The sequence below is a fragment of the Alternaria viburni genome (assembly GCF_023758015.1).
Source record: "Alternaria viburni strain BMP 2772 chromosome Unknown scaffold_5, whole genome shotgun sequence".
Taxonomy (NCBI): domain Eukaryota; kingdom Fungi; phylum Ascomycota; class Dothideomycetes; order Pleosporales; family Pleosporaceae; genus Alternaria; species Alternaria viburni.
In genome coordinates this window covers 1,047,079-1,070,501 of record NW_026055774.1, presented here as the reverse complement: position 1 = coordinate 1,070,501, position 23,423 = coordinate 1,047,079, and the positions used below count along the sequence as shown (strand labels likewise).

The following is a 23,423-nucleotide window of genomic DNA, read 5'->3' as shown; positions in this document are numbered from 1 at the left end:
ACGTTACCCCTCGCACGGTGGCTACACTAGACCCCATAGTACGCAAGTAGTGAATATGAAGGTTTTGGCGCCTTGCGGTTTTCACTGAGGCGCCATACAACACCGGGCTCTCAAGTTGAAGATGACCAACATTCGTGACCAGATCTAGCTGCTTCGACATCAGTAGTCACACATGAGTCTCATGCAGAAAGGTGTGCGCGTTGTAAGCTAGTTGCTCTTGAAACCTGTATGATGACATTTTACACTTGCTATGCCGCCGCGTGAACACCTACCACGCTTATCTATGCTGCAATCAGCGCACCCCCTTTCGAATATCACGCCCCTACGCCATACCGTTGACATTCTAAACACCCCTTCCTGCCTCGAAGATACATTCCGCCTAGGTAGTGGCAGGTGCAGGTGCGGTAGCAGGGTCGGTGCCAACAGGCGCAGCTGGTGCAGTACCCGCAACGCCCTCGGTAGGTGCAGGAAGAGCCGTGTTGTCAATCGCATCGTCGCTCTTCTTGGCCCACTTGGGTTCCTTTGCCCACTGTGCATCCCACCATGGGCCTGCATCGCTCAATTGGCAGCCCTTCTCGCACTCGCATGATCCACCGAATGCCTTGGGCAGGTTCTCGGCTGGGACCTGCGCCAGCAACTCCTTCTGGTATCCGCTGCCGAGAACGTGGATCTTGGCGCTTGTGACGGGGTCGAGGAACTTCTTGACCACGCTGAAGACGCCCGAGAAACCCCAGGGGGCGTTGATGATGTACATCTTGCCCAGACGCTCGGGGTAGTAGTTTTGACTGATCTGCGAGACGGCGCCGAGGTAGCCGTACACGGAGGTAGCCTTGCCAATACCAACGCCCTTCAGGTCCATGATTGTGCAAGATGTCTCGAGGAGGTAGCCCGACTTGCGGGAGCAGGCAGGAAGACGGGGGTCGGCCATCTTTTCGTATTCGCAGACAAGGTTCTGGATCATGCGCTCCTGGGACGTGATCTTTCCGAGGGCGGTGAGGTCGACGTTGCCGAGCTGCTCGATGTAGAGTGGGCGGCCATCCTAGTGTTGCGTCAGAGGTTTCGTTGGTCAGATCTGGGCTGTGCTCTCAGCCCAAGTAGAAGCCACGTACCTTGTCCGTCTTGTGGTAGTACTGGGGGTAGAACTTGAAGACCTCGGGTCGCTCCTTGTAGTCAAAGGTGCGGACGAGCTCCTCAACGCCGACGCCAGCATACTCGGCCCTCCACTTCTCGCAGTCAACGAACCTGGTGACTGTCAGCATACATTCCAACCATTCTTCTACAATCCCTCCGTGCTGCGTGTACGTACATCTGTTTCGCAAGCTCGACATTGAACTTTCGCGCGCGAAGGAACCGCAGCTGTAGATTGTTTAGCTTGAGGCCTTTGCACTCGCACAAGAAGCGGTGAGCATACCAGAGTCAGGGTGTCGAGGTTCTTGGTGTGGCCGGACTGCTCCAGCTGGGTTCTCAGCTGGAAGACCTGGGCATCTTGCTCTGGAGTTGTGTGGCCTGGGTGTCCTGGTTGGGCGGTGGGAGCGACGGTGGGAAAGTCGTAGTGGTCGTACTTGGGGTCGAGCTTCAGCTCGCTCGTCGCAGCAGCAGCCATTGTGTCTAGAGTGTACGAGAAGAGAGGTGGCTCGAAATGTACAGGGAGGAGGAAGGTAATTGCGTGTTGCGCGGCCTGAACGAAGTTGTCGAGGAGCGCACGTCGATGTCAACTAAGTGGGTCCCTGCCGCGGCGGTCAAGCGAGACCCCTTCCCCTCATCCTCCTCGACGGCTCATTCCAGCGAATTGTGGCCGTTGACGCTGCCCCATGACGCATCTATGGTCCGAAAGCCATGTTCACGCAGCGTTCCTCACGCAACCACGTTACACCACAAGTGCATCGAGGACATGTTGAACGGTAAAACCGTAGTCAGACCTGCTGGAGTGCAGGCGACGGGGCCTTTTTGAAGGAGCTACCTAGTTGATACATTGCAGAAAAGATGAACGCAAGACGACCCAGAAAATAGATCAAACATCCCATGCCGACAAACACCAGCCACAGAAAGCCAAACGCTTCGCACGTTGAAAAAGAGAGTAGTGGTCCTTCCATCGTCAGGCTACCAAGGAAAACATGTTCCAGACACTAACAACAAACATGATGCGAGATTTCGTGCACTAACCGCTGGCATTGCTCATACCTCCCAATGATCAGACCGCGCACCGTCTATCGAGCGATTCACCCCGTTACCAAACCTAAATCTCCATCGTGAAGCCCGCAAAGGACGCGAGCGAACCATAGCAACCGAACACCGAGCAAATGACGCCTGAAAACGACGGAGATTGCTGCACCAGAAAGCGTATTGACATGCCCGGAGGCCAAACGACGTCAAGCCGATCAATTCCTTCGATCCCGGCTTGGCCCAAAGTCGACTTCGGACACCTTCTTCGCCTCTTTGCGATTCTTCACGATGTATTGCGCGTACAGGGCCACGTGGTCACTGGGGAAGTGGTAGTTGGGGAAACCCGGTACCCGCTGGAGATAGTTCTTGTCAATCTCGCCAAGCAGACCTACCACCTGCAGTGTGTTTGTCGAGTACCAGATGTAGTCCAGGACTCCTTGGAAGTGAGGTACGTAGTTCGTGAACGCCAACTCGCCGATAGATGCGTAGCTGGACTTGAGACTGAATGGATGGGATATACCGTCTCGTGTGAAGTTACCATACTTGCGGCTTCCCAGATCCACGTGGGCATTCGAAACATTGCCATGTGTGATAAGATCGTAGACACCGGAGGATGGCAGCGAGTTGAAGTCACCGCATAGCAACACGGGGATATCGGAAGGATCAGAGTATTCCTTGGAAGGTCCGGGCTCCTGTGTCGGGTCGGGTTCGGCTCCTTCTTCGCTATCGCCATTCGTGAACTGGTACACCACCTTGTTCTTGCAGGCCGGGTGCTTAGTCCATTGAGTTGCAAGCTTGGTGATGCCCTCCATCAGGATGGCGACTTGCACAAGCTTGACATCCTGGAACGCAGGGTTCCAGAAGACGTGTACGTTTCCGACGATGAATCTGGAACCTGTAGCACGGTTTTCGAGGAAAGCAACAACGCCAATATCGTCTCTGGGCATGACTCGATTGAATATATCGTGTTCGCCCTTCATATCCGGACGGTTGATGGCTGTATTGGCGAAGTCGATGAGCTGCTTGTCCAGCAAGATGTACCTGGGCTGATTAGTGGGGTTCCGCAAGACGAAACGGATGACAACTTACTTGCTGTTCTTGTAGAAGATGGCACACCCATCGACCAGCTTTGCTTCCCTTTCTGCCATGGTACGCGCTCGTGATTTCGGCCAGAATACTCCCTTGTAGTCGTTGTGCGCCAGCTCTGCTCGGAAGAACTCGTTGAAACTATCTTGATCGATTTCTTGCAGACACACTATGTCTGCATCGCGCTCCCGCAGTTCAGCAAGAATGAGCTCCCTGCGACTCTCCCAGGCCAATGCTGAGCTCGGTGTGTATCCGTACTGTGATTGCGTACAGTATTTGTCGCACAAGATGTTGTAGCTGAGCGCGCTCACAGTCTCTTGTGCCGTGTCTTGAACCTCATCGAGGACAATCCAGTCTCGCTCTGGTGGCGCCTCTGGACCCGGTGCGTTCTCGCGGAAGTGCTTGATAAGTTCCGTGGTGCCTTGTTCCATTATGATCTGTTTCAGGTCGTCCGGAATGGGGTTGCCCTCGATACCTAGCATTTCCAGTTGATACAAGGATCCTAGTTCGTATGGCAGATTCTCGATGTGGTTGTCGAACAGGAGCAGCTGCTTCAGGTTCACTAGCATGCCAATCTCCGGGGGTAGATATTGCAGATTGTTCAGGGAGAGATCGAGATGAGTGAGGTTCCGCAGCTGTCCAATCTTCTGGTGCACGTAGGTGAGCTTGTTGGAGTTGAGGTAGAGCTTGGTCAGGAAAGTGTAGGCAAACAAGGCTGGCGTGATGACTTTGAGATTCTGGCCGCCAAAATCGAGAATTGTCCAAATGTGCTGGTCCTTGGCGTCTTCCACCCGCTGAGCAGCAGGCCTATTGCGCTCTTCCTTGTCTGTCTCTTTTTGCATCCCGTTTGATGTTCCCGCGACAATGCTCTTACTAACGCTCGGGTGGATGCGAGCGTGTGAGTGGGCCTGCGTCATCTCACGCGCGGTCTGGTGCAGCTTCAATTGCTCTTGCCAGTGTTCGGTTGGTGGTTTGCTGAGTCCACTATGAACGCTGTTTGGTGTGCCGTTCTGGAGATGGCCCGGCGTAAAGTGGGGCTGCACGTTGGACATACCCCCACTCGAGATGTTGTGCTGGTGGTTGAATTGGCCGACATGGTTGTTTCCGGAGATGTCCTGGTGCTGCTGGTGATGTTGATGCTGGTTCTGGTGGTGCTGGTTGTGTTGGAAGGGCTTCCCCAGGTTCATGTGCTGCATGAAGTTCTGCTGCCCTGCTCGCCCGTTCATCATAACGTTGTGGCCCTGGTGCCCATGGGCCTGGTTGAACATGCCGAACTGCTGGGGAGACGACTGGCGCCCAGGAGATCGTGATGGCGAGGGGGTGTCGGGGTTGGGGAAGGGTATGCGGGCGGTAGACGTGGGTGAGCGCACTCGGCTGGGGAGGTTGCGTATGTTTTGTGTGTGTTGCGGATAGAAGGTATTGCCGGTTCCCCTGGGGTAGACCGAGTACTCGGCCATCTAAGGGAATCGCGGCGGAAGATATCTGGGGTCGCGCAGGCGGCCTTTGTGCTGGGGGTGAAAGGCGCGGGATGCTCTGGCGAGTCGGGGCGTCAGGTAGGAGGAAGGGTTCGGGCACGCGATCTTCTTCGTTTTAACATGGGCGCCCGTGCGACTCCTCGACATGAGCACGCGTTCAGCAAACGCGGCACCAGTATACCATGTATTGATACCCCGGCGGTTCGCGAGTGAAGGTAGTGTTGGAGCGGGGACTCGGTAGCGAGCGAGGGCGGAGGGGTTGCGGGCGTCGAGGCGTGCTGGAGATAAAGGGCTGGGGCGCGGGCTCGTATTGATATCCTGGCGGGCTACTGGTAGGGAGCAGTCAGTTGGTGCGGCGGGGAATCGAAGAGGTTGGACGGGGAGCTCGAGCGGGCAGCAGAAGCGTGTGGAAGCGGCGCACGTACGGCAGCTGAGGATGTCAAAGGGCGCGCAGGAGGGCAATCGGGCTCAATCGTGCCAGACAGACAGTAAGCGGGTCCAACTGCGGCGCTGTGAAGAATAGAGAGCGTAGTGATGCGATACGTGAAGCCCAGTCGAACCTTGCCCGATGCATTGGGGTCCGCCGCTTAGCGGGCCACGTGACATGGAAGCGTCGATCCAAGCTGAACGCCATGAAACTGCTCATCTGTTCTCTCGCGACAGGGCCTGTGCCCGCGTTGGCTGGGTGTTCATCAGAGTAGTCCTTGCGTTCTTCCTTTTGACGTGCATGGCAACTATCGATCAAGTGTATAGGACTGGCCATGGTACCTAGGCACACACCCTCTCCGCGGGCATTCGACGTGCATCTATCCCTCCTCTACATGTGCCCTGATTCACGTATGTGTTTCATCCACGGAAAGGCTACAGATTACGCAGTACCCTCGCCCTTGATCCTCGTTTCCGCCGTGCACTGCATGCCCTCGTGAGCTTGTCGCTGCTAGACTCGGGCTTTCCCCACGCTGGAATATCACCTGCAGCACGTCTTCGGCTCATGCCGCGCTCCTGCAGACGGGCGCCACATCGCCAGAAGCTGCTCGTTCGCGGCGCTCGCACTGCCCAGCGATGTATCGCCATAGAGAACCTGGGGATTCACACAGCCGCAGCCGTTGATTGGAGATGTGTCCTCGGCTGGCCTCGCAGCTCCTCACCTGAGCTGCCTCCCACACCCGGAGCTGTGCCGAAACTTGCATTCACATACACGGCGTGCTGGCACCATCCTCTGATCTGATCTCTCTCCAGTCGAGCTCTGCTTCCTTGTCGCATCCGCTCCGCCGTCCCGCTCATTAATTGCTGACTCGCCTACACGTGCTTATCAGACGACTAAAGACCGGCCCAATATCGCGTTCCCGCTAAAACAGTGGGGCTAGGGTAGGAGTAGACTGGACAACCTCGAGCACGTTTCCAGGTCGTCTCCATGGGCGATTGGCAGTTGGCAAGAACACTGTGCTTGCTCTACGTGTGAACCTCTCTGGCTAATCCCCTCCCCAGTACCGCTACTACGGCGCCAACGCCACCGCCAGCCCTCCCATACGCCCCAAGACCGTCGAAGCAAAGCAATGGGATCTGACCACTACGGACGCTCTCGGTAGAACCATCTCTGCGTCTTCGACTTCTGCCTCAACAGGCGCGCGCACCCTCTCAGGCCACAACATGGACATAACGCGCGGCTCCATGTCCAGCAGCTCCACCCAGAGTACCAGAGACGACACGGGCGTCCCCTCTACCGAACCCTTCATTCTGCGCCATGGCCGCCGATACATTCGAAGCGCCCAGAGCTACCCCCTCCCGTGCGACCTGCCCGAGCTCCACCGCCAGAACCTACATACCCTCCTTGCGACAGCCGTCTTCGGCAAAGCCATGGGCTCCACCCCCTCATACCCACCGAAGAAAGTGCTGGAGGTTGCGTGTGGCTCCGGATACTGGTCGGCTGTGTGCCATGAATGGCTGAGTGGTAGGTATACCCCGCACCTTCTGTACGATTCAGGGCTGACCGTAACCAGAACAGGGCTACGATGATGTTTCCTTTACTGGTCTAGACATTGTCAATCTCGCAGGAGATTTACAGCGCCAGGGCATCGACTGGAAGTTCGTGCAGCATGATCTGCGCAAGTTACCACTGCCGTTCGATGATGAGGAGTTCGATGTCGTCGTGATGAAGGACCTGAGTATGGTGATACCTGATGGGCAGCCCTCGCAGAGGACACTCGATGAATGCACTCGGATCCTAAAGTCTGGGGGCACGTTGGAAATATGGGACACAGACCACATTATCCGATCGATCCTGCCGCATCCTCCACCACCACCAGGCAAGAATCCTCAAGAGTACGCTTGCGCTGTGTCAACCGGAACGTTCCTCATTTCGCACACCACACCCTTTACCGATGTGCAGAACAAATATCTCCAAGACTCCAACTCGTGGATCCAAGAAGCGCTGGACCGACGCAAGCTCACGGCAACCCCTTGCTCTCGTATATCGCAAATCCTGCTTCAAGAGCCGGACACTCTGTGCGAGGTGGAAAACCGGCGGGTAGCGATTCTTCTCGGTGAACCACGGTGGGAGCGCGAGGCTGCGGGCGAGACGATAAAGCGGCGTGGAAGCGAGGCGGGGAAACTCAAGAAGGGAAGCGCAACCCTGGAGAGCTCCATTCTGACCAAGGAGCAGGCAGCGCTAAGACACACGGCATTGCTTGTCGTCATACAGCTGATTGAAAGTCTCGAGCCTCTACTCAAAGAAGTCAGCGGAAAGAACCAAGAGGAATGGCAGCGTTATTGGAACTCCATGATCAACGACCTGCTTGAGCAGAAAGGTGCCTCGAGCGGTGAGTGTCTCGAGCTCGGCATATGGTGGGCCAAGAAGGCGTAAAGTTCAAGTGGCGTACCTTGTTATTTGTGATATCCCGGTCTACGCAAGGCCACGGTCGGCGAAATGTCAGTTATCGTATTATACATGCTAGGCGAGTTTGTCGTAGCGCTGGCGCAAGGTGCGATAGCGCTTTAGATAGTATCTGGATATAGTTAGGAATTCTTTCGATTTTGCTTTTTCAGCTGCTGCAAACGAACAGTGCTTCAATCTCTATAAGATGTTAGCATGATACACATGATGCCTGGTATGGCGTGACTTGCCTTTCTTCACGTACTCCGCCCTCTCGATGCCCTGCTTAATCTTGGCCTCGTCCGTCAGATTCTTTTGGCTCGCAAATGCCTTATGCAGGCGTGTCCTAAAGTAATCATAGCCCTGGGGATATTCCCGGCCCATGAAAAGCAAATCTGTTCATTTCGTTAGTCCATGGAGTTTGCTACGAGCCGAGGGAAAAGACCATGCTACGCACCCTTGTAGATCCGGATGACCTGGTGGCGAAGCGCGGGATTTGGGGGTGTCATTTTCAATGAGGAAGCAAACGATGTATAGATCCGGAGGTGTCGATGCTAGAAAGCTGTCAAACGTCAATCGCGTGTGCACGAGCAGGGTGCGGAGTAGTTGTAGCAAACGCTCGGGCCCGCGTCCTGACGTAGCGGCTGGCGGACTTGTGGATGGAATTGGATGTGGAGGTAGCGGATCCTCGGCTTGTCTTCCGTATCCTCGGAAGGAACGCCCTAGCTCTTGCTGCAATCGTTCGTGAACACCACCGCGCTGTCTTCCCATTGGACTCCGTATTTCACGATAATGAATACCATGCGACCCTTGGTGCGCTCAGCGCTTTTTCGTTCTAGACCTGCATGGCCAGCTCTTCCGGTTGTGCAGGGAGTTTCTCGCACGCGGTATCAGTTTACTTCAAGCGGTACGTAAATTGGGTGTCGATTCTTTGATGCTGTTAGTGCGCGCAGCACGGATCTATGTGATCGATTGATGGGCACGTTGTACCTTGTAAAGTATCTCAAGCCAGTCACTATACAGTTGTCCAAACAGCTATCATTGTACTTTATAAGGGGAAGAGCTGGAGCATCACGGAATACCAATAGCTGACCCACATCTGACACAGAAGCACCGGCAACTGCAGCGCTCAGCCCAAGATGGCTCTCGGACGTTCGAACACGCATCGGCAAGTGTATTAGTTTTGGAATGAACCCTGCACAGATTGAGGAAGCTGGTTTGATATTACAGGAGACTGCAGTAGACTGTGAGTTATGACAAAGGTGGTTCATGTCATGACGCAGAACCAACTTCTTATGTGTCTTACAGGGCGAGAACTTGTAGCTGGTAGCGAGGGTTTTCTTACAGGCAGGCAATGGCGGGGTCTCTACCGGCAAGAGGTGGTATGGGGTGAAATGGTTAGGATCCTGTCTAACGAACTTGTGTACAATTGCTGATGTGAGCGATCGTGTGCAGGACAGCATGGTAGGATGACCCCAATACGTGTATACTGATAACTGCTGACGGATGTGAAGGGTACTCACTTCCCTACCTGAGCCTTGGATATCTTATCCTAATCTCTGATAGGTCATGTCAACAACGTCATGTATAATCGGTATGCTGAGTCGGCGAGAGTTAACTGGACGCTGAACTTTGCGGCGAGCGACCCACAACACAAAGCCGAGTGGATGGAGCTCATGACACCGAAGAGCGTTGGCTTGATACTGCGAAGCATCAAAACAGACTACAAGTTTGTAAGTTGCGCGCGCTACCGGTCCAGCTGGAGGCTGGCCAAACTCTTGAAACGTCACTGACGGAGAACTAGCCCATGAAATGGCCTGATAGGTGCGACCACGAACGCAAACTACAAGATGCAGGGCTCAATGTTTTAACACATACATCATCAGGGTGACCGTACTGCACAAGCTTCGAGACAAACCGACACAAGACACCGATCACTTCATCTTGGACGTACTAATCCTCTCAGAGGCCCAGCGTCGACCAGCAGCGCGATGCACCGAAGACATTGTCGTGTACGACTATCGAACAGCGAAGAAGTCTCCATTGCCGTCTTTTATGATCCAGAAGTTCCAAGAGACATTCAACCTACAAGAACAAGCGAAAGAGAAGAACAGCATTAGGGTCAGAGGGCTATTAGATCGAGTTAGGGAATTAGAGAAGGGTAGCTGGGATAGACCGGATGCTAAGGAAGACTTTGGTAGCGCGGCTCAGTAGAACATGGTGATACTTGCGAGAAAACGCCTCATTAGACCCTGGATATCTGCGGTTCGCATTCGCAAACGGTGCCTTGATTTCTCGTTCCTCCTGCTCTGTGAAAGCTTCGCTAGTGCGACGTCTTTGAACAAGACTAGCAAATAGTCATGTCTGTAGCGGCGGTAGAGTAGGATTTACTAGCGGTGTTACATAGGTATCGTCATATCCGTCATCATATACCCCTGCAGCGGCATGGACAGACAACACGCGGGGTTGATCGCGTGTCCGAGGTCGGCGCATGGCAGTCAAACCAGTTGTATAGATGCAAGCGATGGGAAAATGGCAAACTGCCGCATGAACCCACTGCATGGCGTGATTCTCATCACAATGATGTACATGAAGTGGGATGTTCTGATGCCTATTGCAGCGATCTGCACGCCCGTTGCGCGCGTGATGTTCCGGCTTGCCTTATTTGCAAGTCGAACGGGCTGCTATTGGCGTGGTTGGGTTAAGCTTCACGCCGGCACACTGCAGAGGGCGGAAGAGGGTCATGGATGTGCAGGCGGAAGGCTTGCGCGCTATGCTCGCCTCGAGGGAACACAGATAGATAAAAATGCTCCGAACAATTTGGGATGCTGACAGTGCACCACTTGACCCGGTATAGCAATGTTCAGTAAGGTGTGGCGTAACACGTCGCATGAGCATTGCTGTGCAGCCGCTGTAAAGATTCATGCATCGAAGGGGCAGGCACGCTCTATCCGCGTACCTAGGAAGCAGACAATGGGTGACGGCGGCGTGAGTAATAGCGTCGGCGGGGTTTGCCCGCTGCAGAGACTTCAGGCATGCGGTGAACAGACAAAGCGCGGGTTCATTCGCCCTGGAGCTTGCTATGGCTCAGGGGGGTCCTGGTGCACGCAAATGAGCAGGTAAGCTAAAGAAGCCGGCGCAGGCTAATTGGCTGCCTTGGAAGACGTGTTTGTCTGGCGATGCAGCTGTGCGATATGGCAGAGGCAGCAGACGGGGGGACTATGTAGAGGAGGGCAAGATGAGGTGCCAGACAGGCAAGATCACTGCCGGAGAGGGACGGGCGATACTTGGCTTCCCCGGTAGAGTGAAATGACGGCCTTGTTGTCGTGGTCAAGATCGGCATCATGAACTGGAATCGGACACAGCTCGGCTGATCTGCGTGGCAGCAGCATCAAGATATGCTGCCCGCGTGGTTGTGATGATGGCGGTACAAGCCGGACACATGGAATTTTGCCGCGGATAGGCAGCGTGTCGAGGGCGTCGTGGTTGCATGTGCAGGGCGGTCGTGGTGAACCACGGGTCGGCAGCGCTGGAGACGTGGAACCTCGGAGTCGACAGGCAAATCAGCCGTCAGGTGCATCGTGGCTTGTCAGTGCTCTGGTCACAGCGTGGCCCACTCGCGCAGAGGCTTGGGCGGTCGGGTTTTCTTGGTTGACTTTGCATTTGACGTTTAGCACTTGCAAGTCTTGGCACGAGCCCATCCGGCGGAAGGCACGACTGAGCAGGCGCAGGGCACCTTCCTCGCTCCCTACACGTCTTGCCCAGCACACGACACCCCCCCAGACTCCCCCACCGAGCAGCGGCTCAACATCTTCCAGTCCTGGCTCGTCCTGTGCAGCAGTCGAGTCGCGCCAGGGAGAGGTTTGCCCGCTCGCACCCGCACCGCCGTCTATGGTAGCGAAGTCGAAGAGGAACGCGGCGCACGACAAGCGACACGAGAATGGCCTTGCGGCCCCCGGCAAGAAAATCACAAAGCAGAAGAGCATCCCGCAGCTCAATGGCCACGCCAACGGGAAGCCCAGCGAGCCCTCGCCGCCGCTGCCCAGCCATGTAGACACGACCGAGATGACGCAGCACGCCAGCGCCCACGATCCAGCTCCGGGGTCGAGCGCCCACGCCAACACCATGGCCGCTGCTGCGTCGGCGGGATCAGGGCACCGCACGCGCGCTGGCTCGGATGCCTCGCTCGACAACACCCCCGAGGCCTGCCGCTCGTACGACAATGGCAGCGCCGGCGGGCCCTTTGATCCCATGCCCTCGACTCTCCGCCGCGCCGACACCAATGCCTCCAAGTCGGCGTCCATCTCCATGGCCAGCATGCTCGCCGTGCCCGCCACCATTCTCACGTCCTGTCCGCTGCGGGACGTCCTCGCCATCCTCATCATCCTGCTCCAGCTGCCCCCCACCGTCCTCACCGTCGTCCAGTTCCTGTTCGCAACGCTTACTTTTGTCCCGCCCCAGGCCGGCACGCCCCTCTCCGCCCTCTCCGCCTTCCCCTCCTTCACCGACATCTTCCAGGGCTCCGGCGGCACGCCCTCGCTCTTCACCACAATCATCGCCGACACCGTCATCCTGCTCGTATGGCTGCTGCTGTGGGTGCCTGCCCAGAACTTCTTCCTCGACCTCGCACAGGCCGTCATAGCCATAGCGCTCGGCGGTGCCGCAGCCGGCAAGAAGGGCACGACCAACAGCATCGTCATATGCTTCGTCATCATTCTTTCGAGCCACGTCTTCAGATTCAGGCCTCTCCGGCAACACATCGTCCACTTCCTGTGGACGGGGCTCGCCCGGGGAGGCCTTGAATTCTTGACGAGCCCCCCGAGTACGCCGACCTACTTGGAAAGCTTCTCGACCCCCCATGGATGGCCCCGTAGCCTCCTGGGTATTCATATTTTGGCCCAAGGTGTCGTTCGTATCATCCGACGCTCTCTCTCTCGACGAGAACAATCAACCTTACCTACCGGCAAGAAGACAGATCCAGAGTCTGGCACGCTGCAACGCTCCAACTCCACGAACCTCGATCCCACTGCCGACGTGCCCAACTCCTCGAGCACCGATGGTCGCCCCCCGGGGCCGTCGCCTGCAGCACACGTAATCAAGGATAAAGCGAGTAGTGGGAGGAGGAAGAGGAAGCAAGCTACTCATGTTCGTAGTCAGCAGCCATTCTGGGCTGCACTTGCCAGTACAAAAGTTACAGTTTTAAAAGAGATGGAGAGTAGCCGGGCGGCCAACGATGCCGACGAGGCTAACGCAAAAGACGCAAATCACATTGGAAACGCTGTTTGGAGATCGGAGGACGATCGTGTTTGGATTTCAGAAGTCGGCTTTTCCGACATTTCATTTCGTGTTAGTTTATCTGGTGGAGCTGGCCTTCAAGAGCAGGACGATGAAGACTCCAGCGTCGGGTCTGGGATAGACAAGTCGAAGCCCTTCTACATCCGCGTCAACGGCGCGGACTGGAGCTCAACCCGCATCCGACAGAGCGAGCCGATCGGATTCCAGGGACAAGAGGGAACGGGCTATTGGGTAGGAGAAATATTTGGTCTGACAGCTCTCTCGAACTATTATTGCGAGTTTGTTCGGACCAACGACAACCAAGTCTTCTACTCAGCGAGTCTTATTACCTCGGCCAGCCCGGTAACCGAACTTGGTAAGCAGAACATCTTTTGTAGCCTTGCCTTGCTAATGCGTGACAGCTTCAGCTTCTATTGCCTCCCCGCCAGCCCATCAGACCCTACGACCTTCTTCGCCAACAACCACGTTGAAAAACTCTATTGCCGCAGCCGACCAGCAACTACAGGAACAGCGCAATCGGTTGAAGCGAAACAAGAAAGACCACAAGACAGCCATTACCAACATCAAGAAAGAGGTGGACACGCTCGGCAACCGCCTTGCCAACGCCGGAGGTAGTGATGAGCGCCAACGCCAGCGCGTCCTTCAATTCACGCAGAACATCCGCCAAGCCGACGATGCTGCCGCCGAGTTCGCCCTTCAAGCAGAAAATCTGGGAAGCATTCCCGAAGATGAGGCGAAGGAGGCTGCAGCCAAGAAGGCAGAGTGGAAGAAGGAGCGTGACAACAAGAATGCTGTTGCTTGTGAATTCGACAAGACCAAGGAGGAGATCGAGCGACAAGTGCAAAGTGTGGAGTCCGATATTTCTACTGCCTTCCAGAAGAGGGAGCGCCTTCAGCAGCGTCAAACCAGGCTCAACGAGCAGCACGACCGTCTCGTTACCGCCAATGCTGAAGGTTTCACCGCCAAGCAACGAAGGGAGCAAGAACGCGCAGCATTACGAGCACAGCGCGCTGAAGTCGAGCATCAGTATCGCAGCAACATCAATGGCTACGAAAGGCGCACTGAGGAGCAGAACATGTCAACCAGCCAAATTCTGCAGACTGTTCAGCAGTATGAAGAGCTCCTCCTCCAGCAAGCGCACCAGCACATGTCTGTTCCTACCACACCAGAAGGCAATCTCCCAGGCACGAACATGTCTCCTCACGGCAATGGTTTCTCTAGCTTCACGTTCCCGTCAATGCACTCGCACATGAACGGCACTCCTGGTTCCATGCGTGGAGGTCGCGGTCGTTCCTCGTCGATGCTCTCTAACGTATCCGGATTCACCGACGCTTTCGACGAGCCCGCGTCTTCAGGCACTTATGTCCTCGGTAACCCCTTCAGCACTCCAGGTCCGATCAATGGCCGCAATCGCAGTCACGGTAGTGGCAGCCTCAGCTCGGGAACTTCCAGTCAGAGTTCGAGCCAACGAGATCCATTGAGCCCTGTCCAGAGTATCAAGCCGATGATGGTGCGGAGTCCTACTAGTGGGAGTGGTAACAGTCTGATGAGTCCGATTGGCACTGGCAGATGAAACCGTACACGATTTGATCTTTACGTATCTTTAGGTAGTGTTCCAATGTGATATTCGCGTCCTTTTCGTGTTCTCAAAATAGTTCTCGCTTTGCTCCAATTGAAGTGACCTGCGTGTGAATGAACAAGTTCATGACACGACACTTACGGATCGTAAGGAAATATAACTATCTTTGGTACCTACGCGGAGATACACGTGTGGGTACTAAGACGTGAAAAGGTATATGATGACTACATGGCAGGATACGGTCTTTATTCGATTAGTGGAAAGTACACGAAGACTATCACGCTGCCTTGTGCTTGTACATACAACGCCTCGAAACATGTTGTAGTCCCTAAACCTCCTCCACTCAAACCTCAAGCGCGTTGACGCCTTGAATGTCTACACCTCCTCGATGATGGACGACAACCTTGGACTCCAGCCGGTCTGCCCCAGGTCTTCGCTAGCATCGTCCATTCTGCCGCCGCCTCCTTCAGCGCCACGCCTGTTGTCCATGTTGTCCCCTCCGTCACCCCCATGCTCATGCTCGACGTCCTCTTCACCCTCCTGCCCTCCTTCACTTACACCCGCAAGGTTCGGAATCCTCCCATGCTTCATCCCCCAATTACCTGTCTGCATGCAGACACCTATTCACGACCATGCCATCAGTCAACCATACCTTCATTTCCCTTGCTCCAATGATACAATCCAAAAATGAAGATAGGAAAATAAAATAGCAGAAAAGCAAGAAGTGACGTGAACTTACTAATAACTCCACCCATACCTTTCCTCAAGTCCTCCAACAGACAATTCGCTCCAGTGATGATGTCGGGCTGATCTTCCACATGGCTGATGAGTGTCCACGATGTGAATGGCGAACTTGGAGGGCCAGTGTAGAGGATCAATGCCACTCCATGTGTTGGCATCGCTTTCTCTTCACCATCGTTGCTGCTGCTGGTACTAGCAGTATTGAAGGTGCTTCTGCTATCGTTGCTACTGCCGCCATTGTTGGTGGTCATGCTGTAGGTGACTACATCGTAGACTTTTGACGCGTCTTCCGATCTTGTGCCGTAAAGAGGCACCGCAAGGCCTATGATTTGTGCCTTCAGCGTAGAGAAGAATTGCTGCTCGAGCAGTTGTGCGGCGTGTGTTGACATTTTCTTGTCTGTTGAAGGGTGTGTTGGATTGATTAGAGGAGATTGAGGTTGCGACTGTTGACTTGGTGTAGAAGTTGAAATCGTAGTGGTGAGCGTTGGCAATGGCCAGTGACCAAAGTGGAGGTGAATGTCGGGCATAGACATGGTATCGTAAGTCACCTCGAAAACAGAAGAAAGTCATGACATAGTTCTTATCTTTACTCTCGTTTGCTCATTCATCTACAGCCAAACAAGTACGATGCATCTACAAACTATCGTTTGACCAAGTCCCCAACCTTCCACCGTCACTCAGTCTCAAACCTCTCACTTATCCACACAGATTGCTCCGCTGCCCAGCATTCCAGCGCCGCATCGCCTCTTTGATATGATCATCAGTCCAGGGCCCGTACCTCTTGTGGTCCCCATGTGGCTGATATCCCGCCTGATGACTCTCATCCACCCTACTTGCTGCACCCTCCAAAGCCATGGTCCACCAAAAGCCCCCTTCTGCCATTCTACTACCATACAGCTTCCATAGTCCAGGCATATGCACCACATCTTGCACACAGTAATCCTTGATTGCTTGGCTCAACGGTCTCTCTTCAAAGACCGCATATCTGCCACCTCGCTCGGGAGCGAAGAGCCTGACACCAGCCTCTTTAATGGCGCTACAGACTTGCCTCTGCATCGGCGTTATATTCAGGCGTGAGGCATTGTAGTCGATGGCTTTGCCCAAGCCCAGGAGGTGTTCACGGGAGCCGCGGGTAGTAGTTGCTAGCTCCATGAGTTGGATGTCGTGGATGCAGGAGAGGGAGATGGCGTAGTGGGAGAAGAGGGCGTCGGAGTCGTTGCGTACATCGAAGAAGACTTTGGGGATTGCTGTCGATTCCAAGATAGACTTCAGAGTTATGGTAGACTTTCCGGTGTCTTCACTGAGGTTTGTTGTGCTCGGCACAGTATTAAGCGCCGCAGTCACGCTTGATGTTGCTGCAGTGGCAGGCGTTGAGAATGCGCGAGCGCCCAGGGTATGGATGTCGATGAGATACACAGTCTCCTTGGGTAGTACATACAAGGTTAGTAGAGCGATCGAACCATTCCTGCTGAGCTTCGCGCCTTCCAGATCGATGTACAGACTTGGTGGGGATACTGGCAGGTCGTCGAACGTTGCTAGTATGAGAGAGAGCTCTTCTGGAGTTGATATGAATACGACTGGAGGCATGATTGTGATGCGTTGGTACCGTATGTGGTTGTTATAATATTCAAGGAATGCTGTACATTTATATCAGACAGAGAGTGATTGTTTGATGATTCTGGACACGGCGATACCGAAGAAGAAGAGACGAGTAGGTGCGGGCCATGAAAGACTTATGAAGAAGGCAGCACGCCGTACTTTCCGATTCGCAGACTGCACCTAGTATTGCCTGAACATGCCTTCTGTAATGTGGTTCGACAAGATATACCGTCGTGTAAGCGGTGCTAGCCTTTTCAGAAACCGGTGAAGTTCCGGCATATCTCAACGAAACAAGGTGCCACGAAACCCAATAACTACTGACGCGGAAGTCCCATGTTTATCGATTCAGCCTTGGTCCACTTTCCATTGGATCATGGCAGTCGATATGCAAGTGACAGGAGCCCAATATGGAAAAGATGCTCTGACTCGTTCTCACCAGGCAAGATCAACTCATGTTGGGTTAGAACCTATATTGTCATTTGAATGCATTACATGTCCTGAAGTGGTGGCGCTTGGGCAATCCGGAGGAGGGGAAGCGAGGAATGCAGACAAGCCAATGAGATCCAGACCAATGGTGTAACACAGTCGCAAATGGATGTAGAACACCAGGCGAACGGATAATGCACTCGCTACTGGCTCTAGATATATGCGGGAAATTTATATGTAACGTCCCTGGGGATCAAACTTGTCCATGAGCTCCATGGACTTTTCGTACATGGTGAAGACGATACCACCACTGAGGATCAGCCGACCCAACCTTGGAAGTGCTCCTGACCAGAAGGTGAAGAGCCCCTCATCTCTGAAGATCTTGGCCACGCAGTCAAAGCTGTTCTTGTAGGAGCTCCGTGCTTCTATTGACTGCATGCGTGTCTTGACTGTGTCGATGGGCATCGTAGTGTAGACGGTTATTATGCCTGCGAGTCCTCCGAGTCCGAATGTGCTGAAGGCACCGAGCTTCTCTCCTGGGGTGACGTATGACTGCGCTAGCTGCTTGAGCGATGTGTAACTGGAGAAGCGAACGGCCGAGTTGGCTGCTTGACGTGCAGTCGTGGGTAGGAAGCCCTGGAAGAAGCCGCGAATGCCTTTTTCTTGTGCGATTATTCTTGATCCGTGCAGGAAGCCTCGCATGCGTGGGTTTGCCGACTTGCGGTCGTCAATACTAGGCGGATGAGTCAGTGAAGGTACATGAATGCGACCAAGGCTGCTTACAGTTGGGTTTTGATACTCTCGAACGGAGTCACAGCTAATAGCGACTCTGTAGCTCCTGCACCGAAACCAGCTATGACTGTCGCTGGGCCGGAGACTTTGCCTTCAGCGTCTGCCAGCATATTCCTGTACATGTCGAATGCGACAAACCCTGCGTGAAGCGTCAGACAGTCGCCTTCCCATTATTTCCACGACGTACTTATGCCCGCCTTCAGAGAGTTGCCGATGATCAAGGTTGTGCATCCAGCGTACCACTGCTTGCCGAACGGCGGCCATGGCAGCTTCTTTCCATCAGGTAATCTCCGGTTGAGTTGGGATCGTGTCTTTGCGACTATGTTGGGGTCAGGTTCGACTTGGTCATGTAAGCGGATACGATGCGGTGCGTACACTCAGCGGGGTATGTGATTGCTGGTCCAGGGTCAGTCATGAATCAGATTACGATCCGGGCGCATGCTTTACAAATCTCTACGGCACCTGCAGTTGCACCTGCCAGGATTGAGCGCATTGCGCTTGGCTTCTTCTTCTCGGTCGTTGCGGTCGCCATGACGTTTCAAGTCGAGCAGCCTCCGGTGGTGATAGGAGTAGGTTTGTACGCGCAGCAATTGCGCGGGAAAGTTTTGGCGTGTCTACGTCGCGTGCGGTAATAGGAATTCGGGGCAGTGACGTAGTATTGGTCTTGCACTCGAAACCAATCTAGATTCTTTGAAAAACAACAGGAACCACAGTTTGAGGAATCTCGACGCGCCAATGTGAACCAGATTTCCCCAGGTTCACAAAATACTGAATCAACAAGACGGCCGAGGACGGAGGTGAGCAGCGGGCCCGCATTTCGGCGCCAAGCATCCCGCTTGACATCAGCCCGCCTGCGCTTGGGCCATCGAAAAGTTACGCTTTCGAGAGCCATCTATCGCATCGCCATCTTGAAGTTCCATTCCAGTCACACGTTTAGTCCACCATGATGTCCCTACGCAACATCGCCCGCAGCGTCCCGCGGTCTGCTGCTCGTTTCTCCACCAAAGCTGTCCGCCCGCAGTCGTCGCTGCGACAGACGTCAGCTTTCCAGCCAGCATGGGCTGCCCCAATTCCCCGCCTCACAGCTTCTTTCCACATGTCAGCGGCGCGGAGGCAAGACAGCGGTAGTACGCATAGGATACATTGCAGTGAGAGAACGCGGCTAACGCGATTTAGTCAATGAAGAGCTCGTCGCGAAGATCCAGAGCGAGATCTCCATGGAGGAGGGCATGAAGGAAGACGAGGACCTCTCTGCCAACATCAAGGAGTACCTTGAGAACAGCCCTTTCGAGGTAAGACCCTGCATAACCATTGCTACTGGCCGAATGCTTACAGCCATTAGATTGAGGACAAGGCAGGCAACCAGGAAGTCGTCCTTACCCGCACATACAACGACGAGAAGATCCGAATCACCTTCACCACCGCCGACCTCAACAACAACCAGCCCAGCGATGAGCTTACTGAGGACAATGCCATGTACGACGATGCCGACATGGATGTGCAGTCTGGCGGCGCCAACACCAAGGGCGCCATCAACCAAGGCACCACACAAGACGGAAACATTCGCGTAGCTCCCGAGGACCGTGTTTCTCCCGCTGATCGCGAGGAACTTGAGGACGACTACGAGGATGATGGCCAACAGCAGGGCTTCCCCGCTCACGCTAGCATTCGCATCGAGCGTCCCGGCAAGGGTGCTCTAGCTATCGAGGCCACCGCTCAGGACGGCGACTTCCTGATCGAGGACCTCTACTACTTCCCTACCGCCGATCTGGCTGACCCCGCCACTGCCGAGAAGGACTGGTCAAGACGCGCTCTCTACACTGTAAGTGCAAAGGCTGCATGTAAATCGTAACAAATCTAACTTCTCTAACAGGGCCCTCCTTTCAACAACCTAGACGAGGACCTCCAGATCCTCCTTGAGAAGTACCTTGAGGAGCGTGGCATCAACACCCGTCTTGCCCTGTTCATCCCCGACTACATTGACCACAAGGAGCAGAAGGAGTACATTCAGTGGCTCAACAGTAAGTTGCACTTACATTTCTCAGTTTCAGTGTCAGGAGCTAACAGACCACCAGACATCAAGAACTTCGTTGCCTAAGCTCAAACCGAATCGAACGGGATCGTCAACGTCTGAAACCCGACTCGGACAATCCAAAATGACGCTTTGCCGGTGCTTTTACGAAGTAATAAAAGTCTCTCATGTATAAACATATAACGCATCTCAATAGTTGAGCTACCCGGGGCGTTAGCGGAAGTGTAAAATAGTTGGTGAGATTGTCCCTCATACATCGTTCTCTGACATGTGCAACACTATCTTGCAAGCAATCATCAGATCGCGAAAGGGACGATCGGAGTACCAGGCAGCTCGAGGCACCAACCTCATATGGGTTGTCTGGGTCCTTAATCTACGAGAACCACGACTTAGGTATCATCGAATGCCAAACAAACGCATATAGCGCTTTTCCACTCATCACTGTTCGAGTTATTCTCTCTGTCCGATGGCTTATCGTGTCGTTTGATCGTTCTGTTTCATTCCAAAGGTCCGTGTCGAGACAAAGACCCGGTTACGGCGCGGCGTTTGCTGGGCCAACAACAAAGCCACCGTTCGTCATCCGCGCATGCACACAAGGTGATTGTTCACTCAATGAAGTTCCGCAAAGAAGTTTGTTCGTTGTCACTGCCGTGGGTGCGGTCAAGGATACATTTCGAAACAACGTTTCGTGACTCTGAATGACGGTCTGCTTGTGATGACTGTATCCCCCTCTTCAAAGCTCGAGGATACTGCTAACCCATACCAAATCTCCGCCAAATTTCTCCAACTTTAAACAGAGAGTCGATCGATACTAGCTTGCGCGTTTGACGGACCACGATCGATAATCCTGCAAGGGAGTAGGGTCTTGCACGACGGACTCACAAGCCATGACGCGCAATACCAGCCCACGCAGTGTTGGTAACGACCCCAGTCGCATTCCATTTCCAAACCTCCCACCGCCATACACATTCAAAGGCAGTCGACCTACACAACGAGGCAACTCAAGTTCGTACCTGACCAGAGCGAACGTTTCCGACTTCACCACTACCAGCACAATCCTCGTCGGCCCTCAACTCACACCATTTCAGATCCAAACCAGCCTCCTCACATCGAAATCTTCCTATTTCCGCGCCGCGCTCACAGGACGCTTTGCAGAATCCCAAAACAACAGCATAACACTCGACGATGTCGCAGTCGACGACTTCCAACTCCTCGTCACCTGGCTCTACGAGCAAGCAGTACCGATCCCCTACAAAGACCGAAAACCAGCATACTATACCCTCCTACACGTCTACGCCCTAGCCGACCGACTAGGACTCGAAGGCGCGAGAAACGCCATCATAGACACAATAAGCGACCTTGCCGACGAAACGAACAGCGTGCTAACACCCTCCGATACACGTATCCTATACGAAGACATCCGCGAATCGGCGCCTATCCGTACGCTCGTGCTAGATCTCTTTGCTTTCAAGAAGACAGATCGATTGCTGGAATTGCATGCGGGACAGTGGCATGCAGAGTTCCTCCGCGATCTGACTGTACATCTGAAAAGACCGTGTGCGCAGGCTATGCAGCGGCATAGATTGCGCATGTGGTGTCCCATGTCCTGGCACACGACACGCGGATGTGATTACTGTGGAGTTGTACTACTGCCTAGGTGTGGAGCGGTGGCTTGTGACGATTGCTGTGTGGCGTTTTGTACGGCTTGTGTTCAGGGAGGTGTTGCGATGGCGCGGTGGGAAGTTGGGAGATTTGAGGTTGTGGAAGAGGAGGGGACGAATGGAGAAGAGAAGAGTGGGAAGAAGGTGAAGAAGTGGGAGGCTTGTAAGCCTTGGAGGGGCGCGAGGTGTGCACTTTATCATGAACATGCTGAGACGGAGAGGTGTGGGGATGTCTTTTTGGGAAGGTGACGGGTTTGGTGGACATAGATGGGACTGTTGTTATTGGGGTATCATATCGCAATCTCGCACTTCATTGATCGAGCTCCCTCTTTTTTCAACGCCAATCAAGTTACTCCCCAATAGCGCTTGAACACCTTCCCTTTTTTCTGGGCCTGAAATCGTCTCAGATGACATCACGAAAGATGGAAACCTCCTCATGACCGAAAATATCGCCAAACGCCTCAAGTCAAGACAGATGTCTACTTGCCACCTTGAGAGCTACTAAGTCTCGTAGACCGACGCCTTGATGCCTCCCCAGTACCTCTTATATAACTGCCAGTTTGTAGTGACTCAATCGTAGGCGACGCCTTGATTGGCCTGGCCGCCGACTTCTGTCTCTTGACTTTCTGTGCGACGCCGCGGGTTGTAGGCTTCTGTGGTGATTCCTCATCGGTGCCTTGTTCGAGCTTTTCGTCGATAACTAGGTTCGCAAAAGTTCTCGCCTTTAACACCTGTAGCTTATGTCAGTCCCGGTTCCAGTGACATGTAATGATAGAGGGTCTCGGCCCAGAAAGCCTCTTGTCTACTTACGGGTTTGCCGACATCCCACTCTGATATGTCCGAAGGACAGTCCGACAACTCCGAAGGTGAGAAGAACATGCGTGGGTCCGGTTTGGTTGCTTTCAAAGGCGTGACGAATTTGATCTTCAGTTTTGTTGGCGACTTTTCAACGGGATTGAGGTGTTCGGGTATACCGCACACGCCGCAGCACTCTTCCAGAGTCAAGTGTACCTTCTTTGATCTGTTGTTCAAATTAGCTTATCTGCGCTGGCTGTGAGCCTAGGATGGTGTCAAAAGGCGCGACAGTGGAGTTTTGTCCCTCATGTAGGCTCCTAGCTGCGTGAATGGGGTGTTTGACGATCTTTAGTATGGTACATACCTGCTTTCGAACAAGGCACTTTCCATTTTGCCAATGAGATGCTCTCTATCAGCATGACCACGAAATAGCTCATCACGTCGTAAAGTGATGACGCCACCCGCGCTCTTGACATTTGATGCGAAGGTGAAGATTTCGGGATCCTCTTCCATGCTCTCGGTTTCGTGTTCGCCATTAGGGATCTTCTCTTCCACTGCACCGGCCTCTTGATCGTCGTCGCTCAAGCACAGCGGTGGCAAGGGCGTGGGAGCACGAGCAGCAGGATCGTAGCAGTCGAATTCGCGATAAACTGGATTGGTCAGTCGTGGAAGTATTCGTGGGGCCGTACATCGCACTTACCTCCAACGTCATCGGTGAAGCCTTCTGAATCCCATTTGTACGTTCCATCGTAGAACTTGCGTGAGTGCTCGCTGAGGGCTACGTCGACGGGTAGAGGAGTGTAGTGAGCTGCCAGGCCGACCATGATACTTTACTGATCACCTGTTGTATTGAGCGGATTGCCTTCTGTGTATAGACTGAGTAACAGTTGTGCAATAAAGATGAGAT

General features: G+C 54.0%; 11 protein-coding genes across 11 annotated transcripts; 5 read left to right on the top strand and 6 right to left on the bottom strand.

Annotated features, from left to right (window-relative positions):
• Positions 1-379: 379 nt before the first annotated feature.
• J4E79_003247 (uncharacterized protein) lies at positions 380-1,603 on the bottom strand (the record flags this gene model as incomplete). The annotated part of the gene is made up of 4 exons (XM_049352142.1): positions 380-1,039; positions 1,110-1,242; positions 1,307-1,356; positions 1,412-1,603. The coding sequence occupies 4 exons, from the start codon at positions 1,601-1,603 to the stop codon at positions 380-382; spliced, it is 1,035 nt and encodes a 344-aa protein (XP_049213613.1).
• Positions 1,604-2,378: 775 nt separating this feature from the next.
• CCR4 (Glucose-repressible alcohol dehydrogenase transcriptional effector) lies at positions 2,379-4,706 on the bottom strand (the record flags this gene model as incomplete). The annotated part of the gene is made up of 2 exons (XM_049352141.1): positions 2,379-3,204; positions 3,253-4,706. 2 exons carry the CDS (start codon positions 4,704-4,706, stop codon positions 2,379-2,381), a joined length of 2,280 nt encoding a protein of 759 aa, XP_049213612.1.
• Positions 4,707-6,138: 1,432 nt separating this feature from the next.
• Positions 6,139-7,587, top strand: J4E79_003245 (uncharacterized protein; the record flags this gene model as incomplete). Its single annotated transcript, XM_049352140.1, has 3 exons — positions 6,139-6,180; positions 6,213-6,675; positions 6,725-7,587. The coding sequence occupies 3 exons, from the start codon at positions 6,139-6,141 to the stop codon at positions 7,585-7,587; spliced, it is 1,368 nt and encodes a 455-aa protein (XP_049213611.1).
• A 1,592-nt stretch (positions 7,588-9,179) lies between these two features.
• J4E79_003244 (uncharacterized protein) lies at positions 9,180-9,810 on the top strand (the record flags this gene model as incomplete). Its single annotated transcript, XM_049352139.1, has 3 exons — positions 9,180-9,329; positions 9,401-9,420; positions 9,483-9,810. 3 exons carry the CDS (start codon positions 9,180-9,182, stop codon positions 9,808-9,810), a joined length of 498 nt encoding a protein of 165 aa, XP_049213610.1.
• Positions 9,811-11,487: 1,677 nt separating this feature from the next.
• On the top strand, positions 11,488-14,464 carry J4E79_003243 (uncharacterized protein; the record flags this gene model as incomplete). The annotated part of the gene is made up of 2 exons (XM_049352138.1): positions 11,488-13,246; positions 13,293-14,464. The coding sequence occupies 2 exons, from the start codon at positions 11,488-11,490 to the stop codon at positions 14,462-14,464; spliced, it is 2,931 nt and encodes a 976-aa protein (XP_049213609.1).
• Positions 14,465-14,845: 381 nt separating this feature from the next.
• Positions 14,846-15,600, bottom strand: J4E79_003242 (uncharacterized protein; the record flags this gene model as incomplete). The annotated part of the gene is made up of 2 exons (XM_049352137.1): positions 14,846-15,072; positions 15,210-15,600. The coding sequence occupies 2 exons, from the start codon at positions 15,598-15,600 to the stop codon at positions 14,846-14,848; spliced, it is 618 nt and encodes a 205-aa protein (XP_049213608.1).
• A 567-nt stretch (positions 15,601-16,167) lies between these two features.
• On the bottom strand, positions 16,168-16,798 carry J4E79_003241 (uncharacterized protein; the record flags this gene model as incomplete). Its single annotated transcript, XM_049352136.1, is given in 2 exon segments — positions 16,168-16,236; positions 16,256-16,798. 2 exon segments carry the CDS (start codon positions 16,796-16,798, stop codon positions 16,168-16,170), a joined length of 612 nt encoding a protein of 203 aa, XP_049213607.1.
• A 669-nt stretch (positions 16,799-17,467) lies between these two features.
• Positions 17,468-18,560, bottom strand: J4E79_003240 (uncharacterized protein; the record flags this gene model as incomplete). The annotated part of the gene is made up of 5 exons (XM_049352135.1): positions 17,468-17,969; positions 18,020-18,167; positions 18,216-18,347; positions 18,404-18,424; positions 18,476-18,560. 5 exons carry the CDS (start codon positions 18,558-18,560, stop codon positions 17,468-17,470), a joined length of 888 nt encoding a protein of 295 aa, XP_049213606.1.
• Positions 18,561-18,971: 411 nt separating this feature from the next.
• Positions 18,972-20,126, top strand: J4E79_003239 (uncharacterized protein; the record flags this gene model as incomplete). The annotated part of the gene is made up of 5 exons (XM_049352134.1): positions 18,972-19,155; positions 19,205-19,320; positions 19,371-19,850; positions 19,902-20,049; positions 20,104-20,126. The coding sequence occupies 5 exons, from the start codon at positions 18,972-18,974 to the stop codon at positions 20,124-20,126; spliced, it is 951 nt and encodes a 316-aa protein (XP_049213605.1).
• Positions 20,127-20,947: 821 nt separating this feature from the next.
• J4E79_003238 (uncharacterized protein) lies at positions 20,948-21,642 on the top strand (the record flags this gene model as incomplete). The annotated part of the gene is made up of 2 exons (XM_049352133.1): positions 20,948-21,500; positions 21,626-21,642. The coding sequence occupies 2 exons, from the start codon at positions 20,948-20,950 to the stop codon at positions 21,640-21,642; spliced, it is 570 nt and encodes a 189-aa protein (XP_049213604.1).
• Positions 21,643-22,200: 558 nt separating this feature from the next.
• On the bottom strand, positions 22,201-23,340 carry J4E79_003237 (uncharacterized protein; the record flags this gene model as incomplete). Its single annotated transcript, XM_049352132.1, has 4 exons — positions 22,201-22,452; positions 22,532-22,742; positions 22,881-23,166; positions 23,217-23,340. 4 exons carry the CDS (start codon positions 23,338-23,340, stop codon positions 22,201-22,203), a joined length of 873 nt encoding a protein of 290 aa, XP_049213603.1.
• Positions 23,341-23,423: the final 83 nt, after the last annotated feature.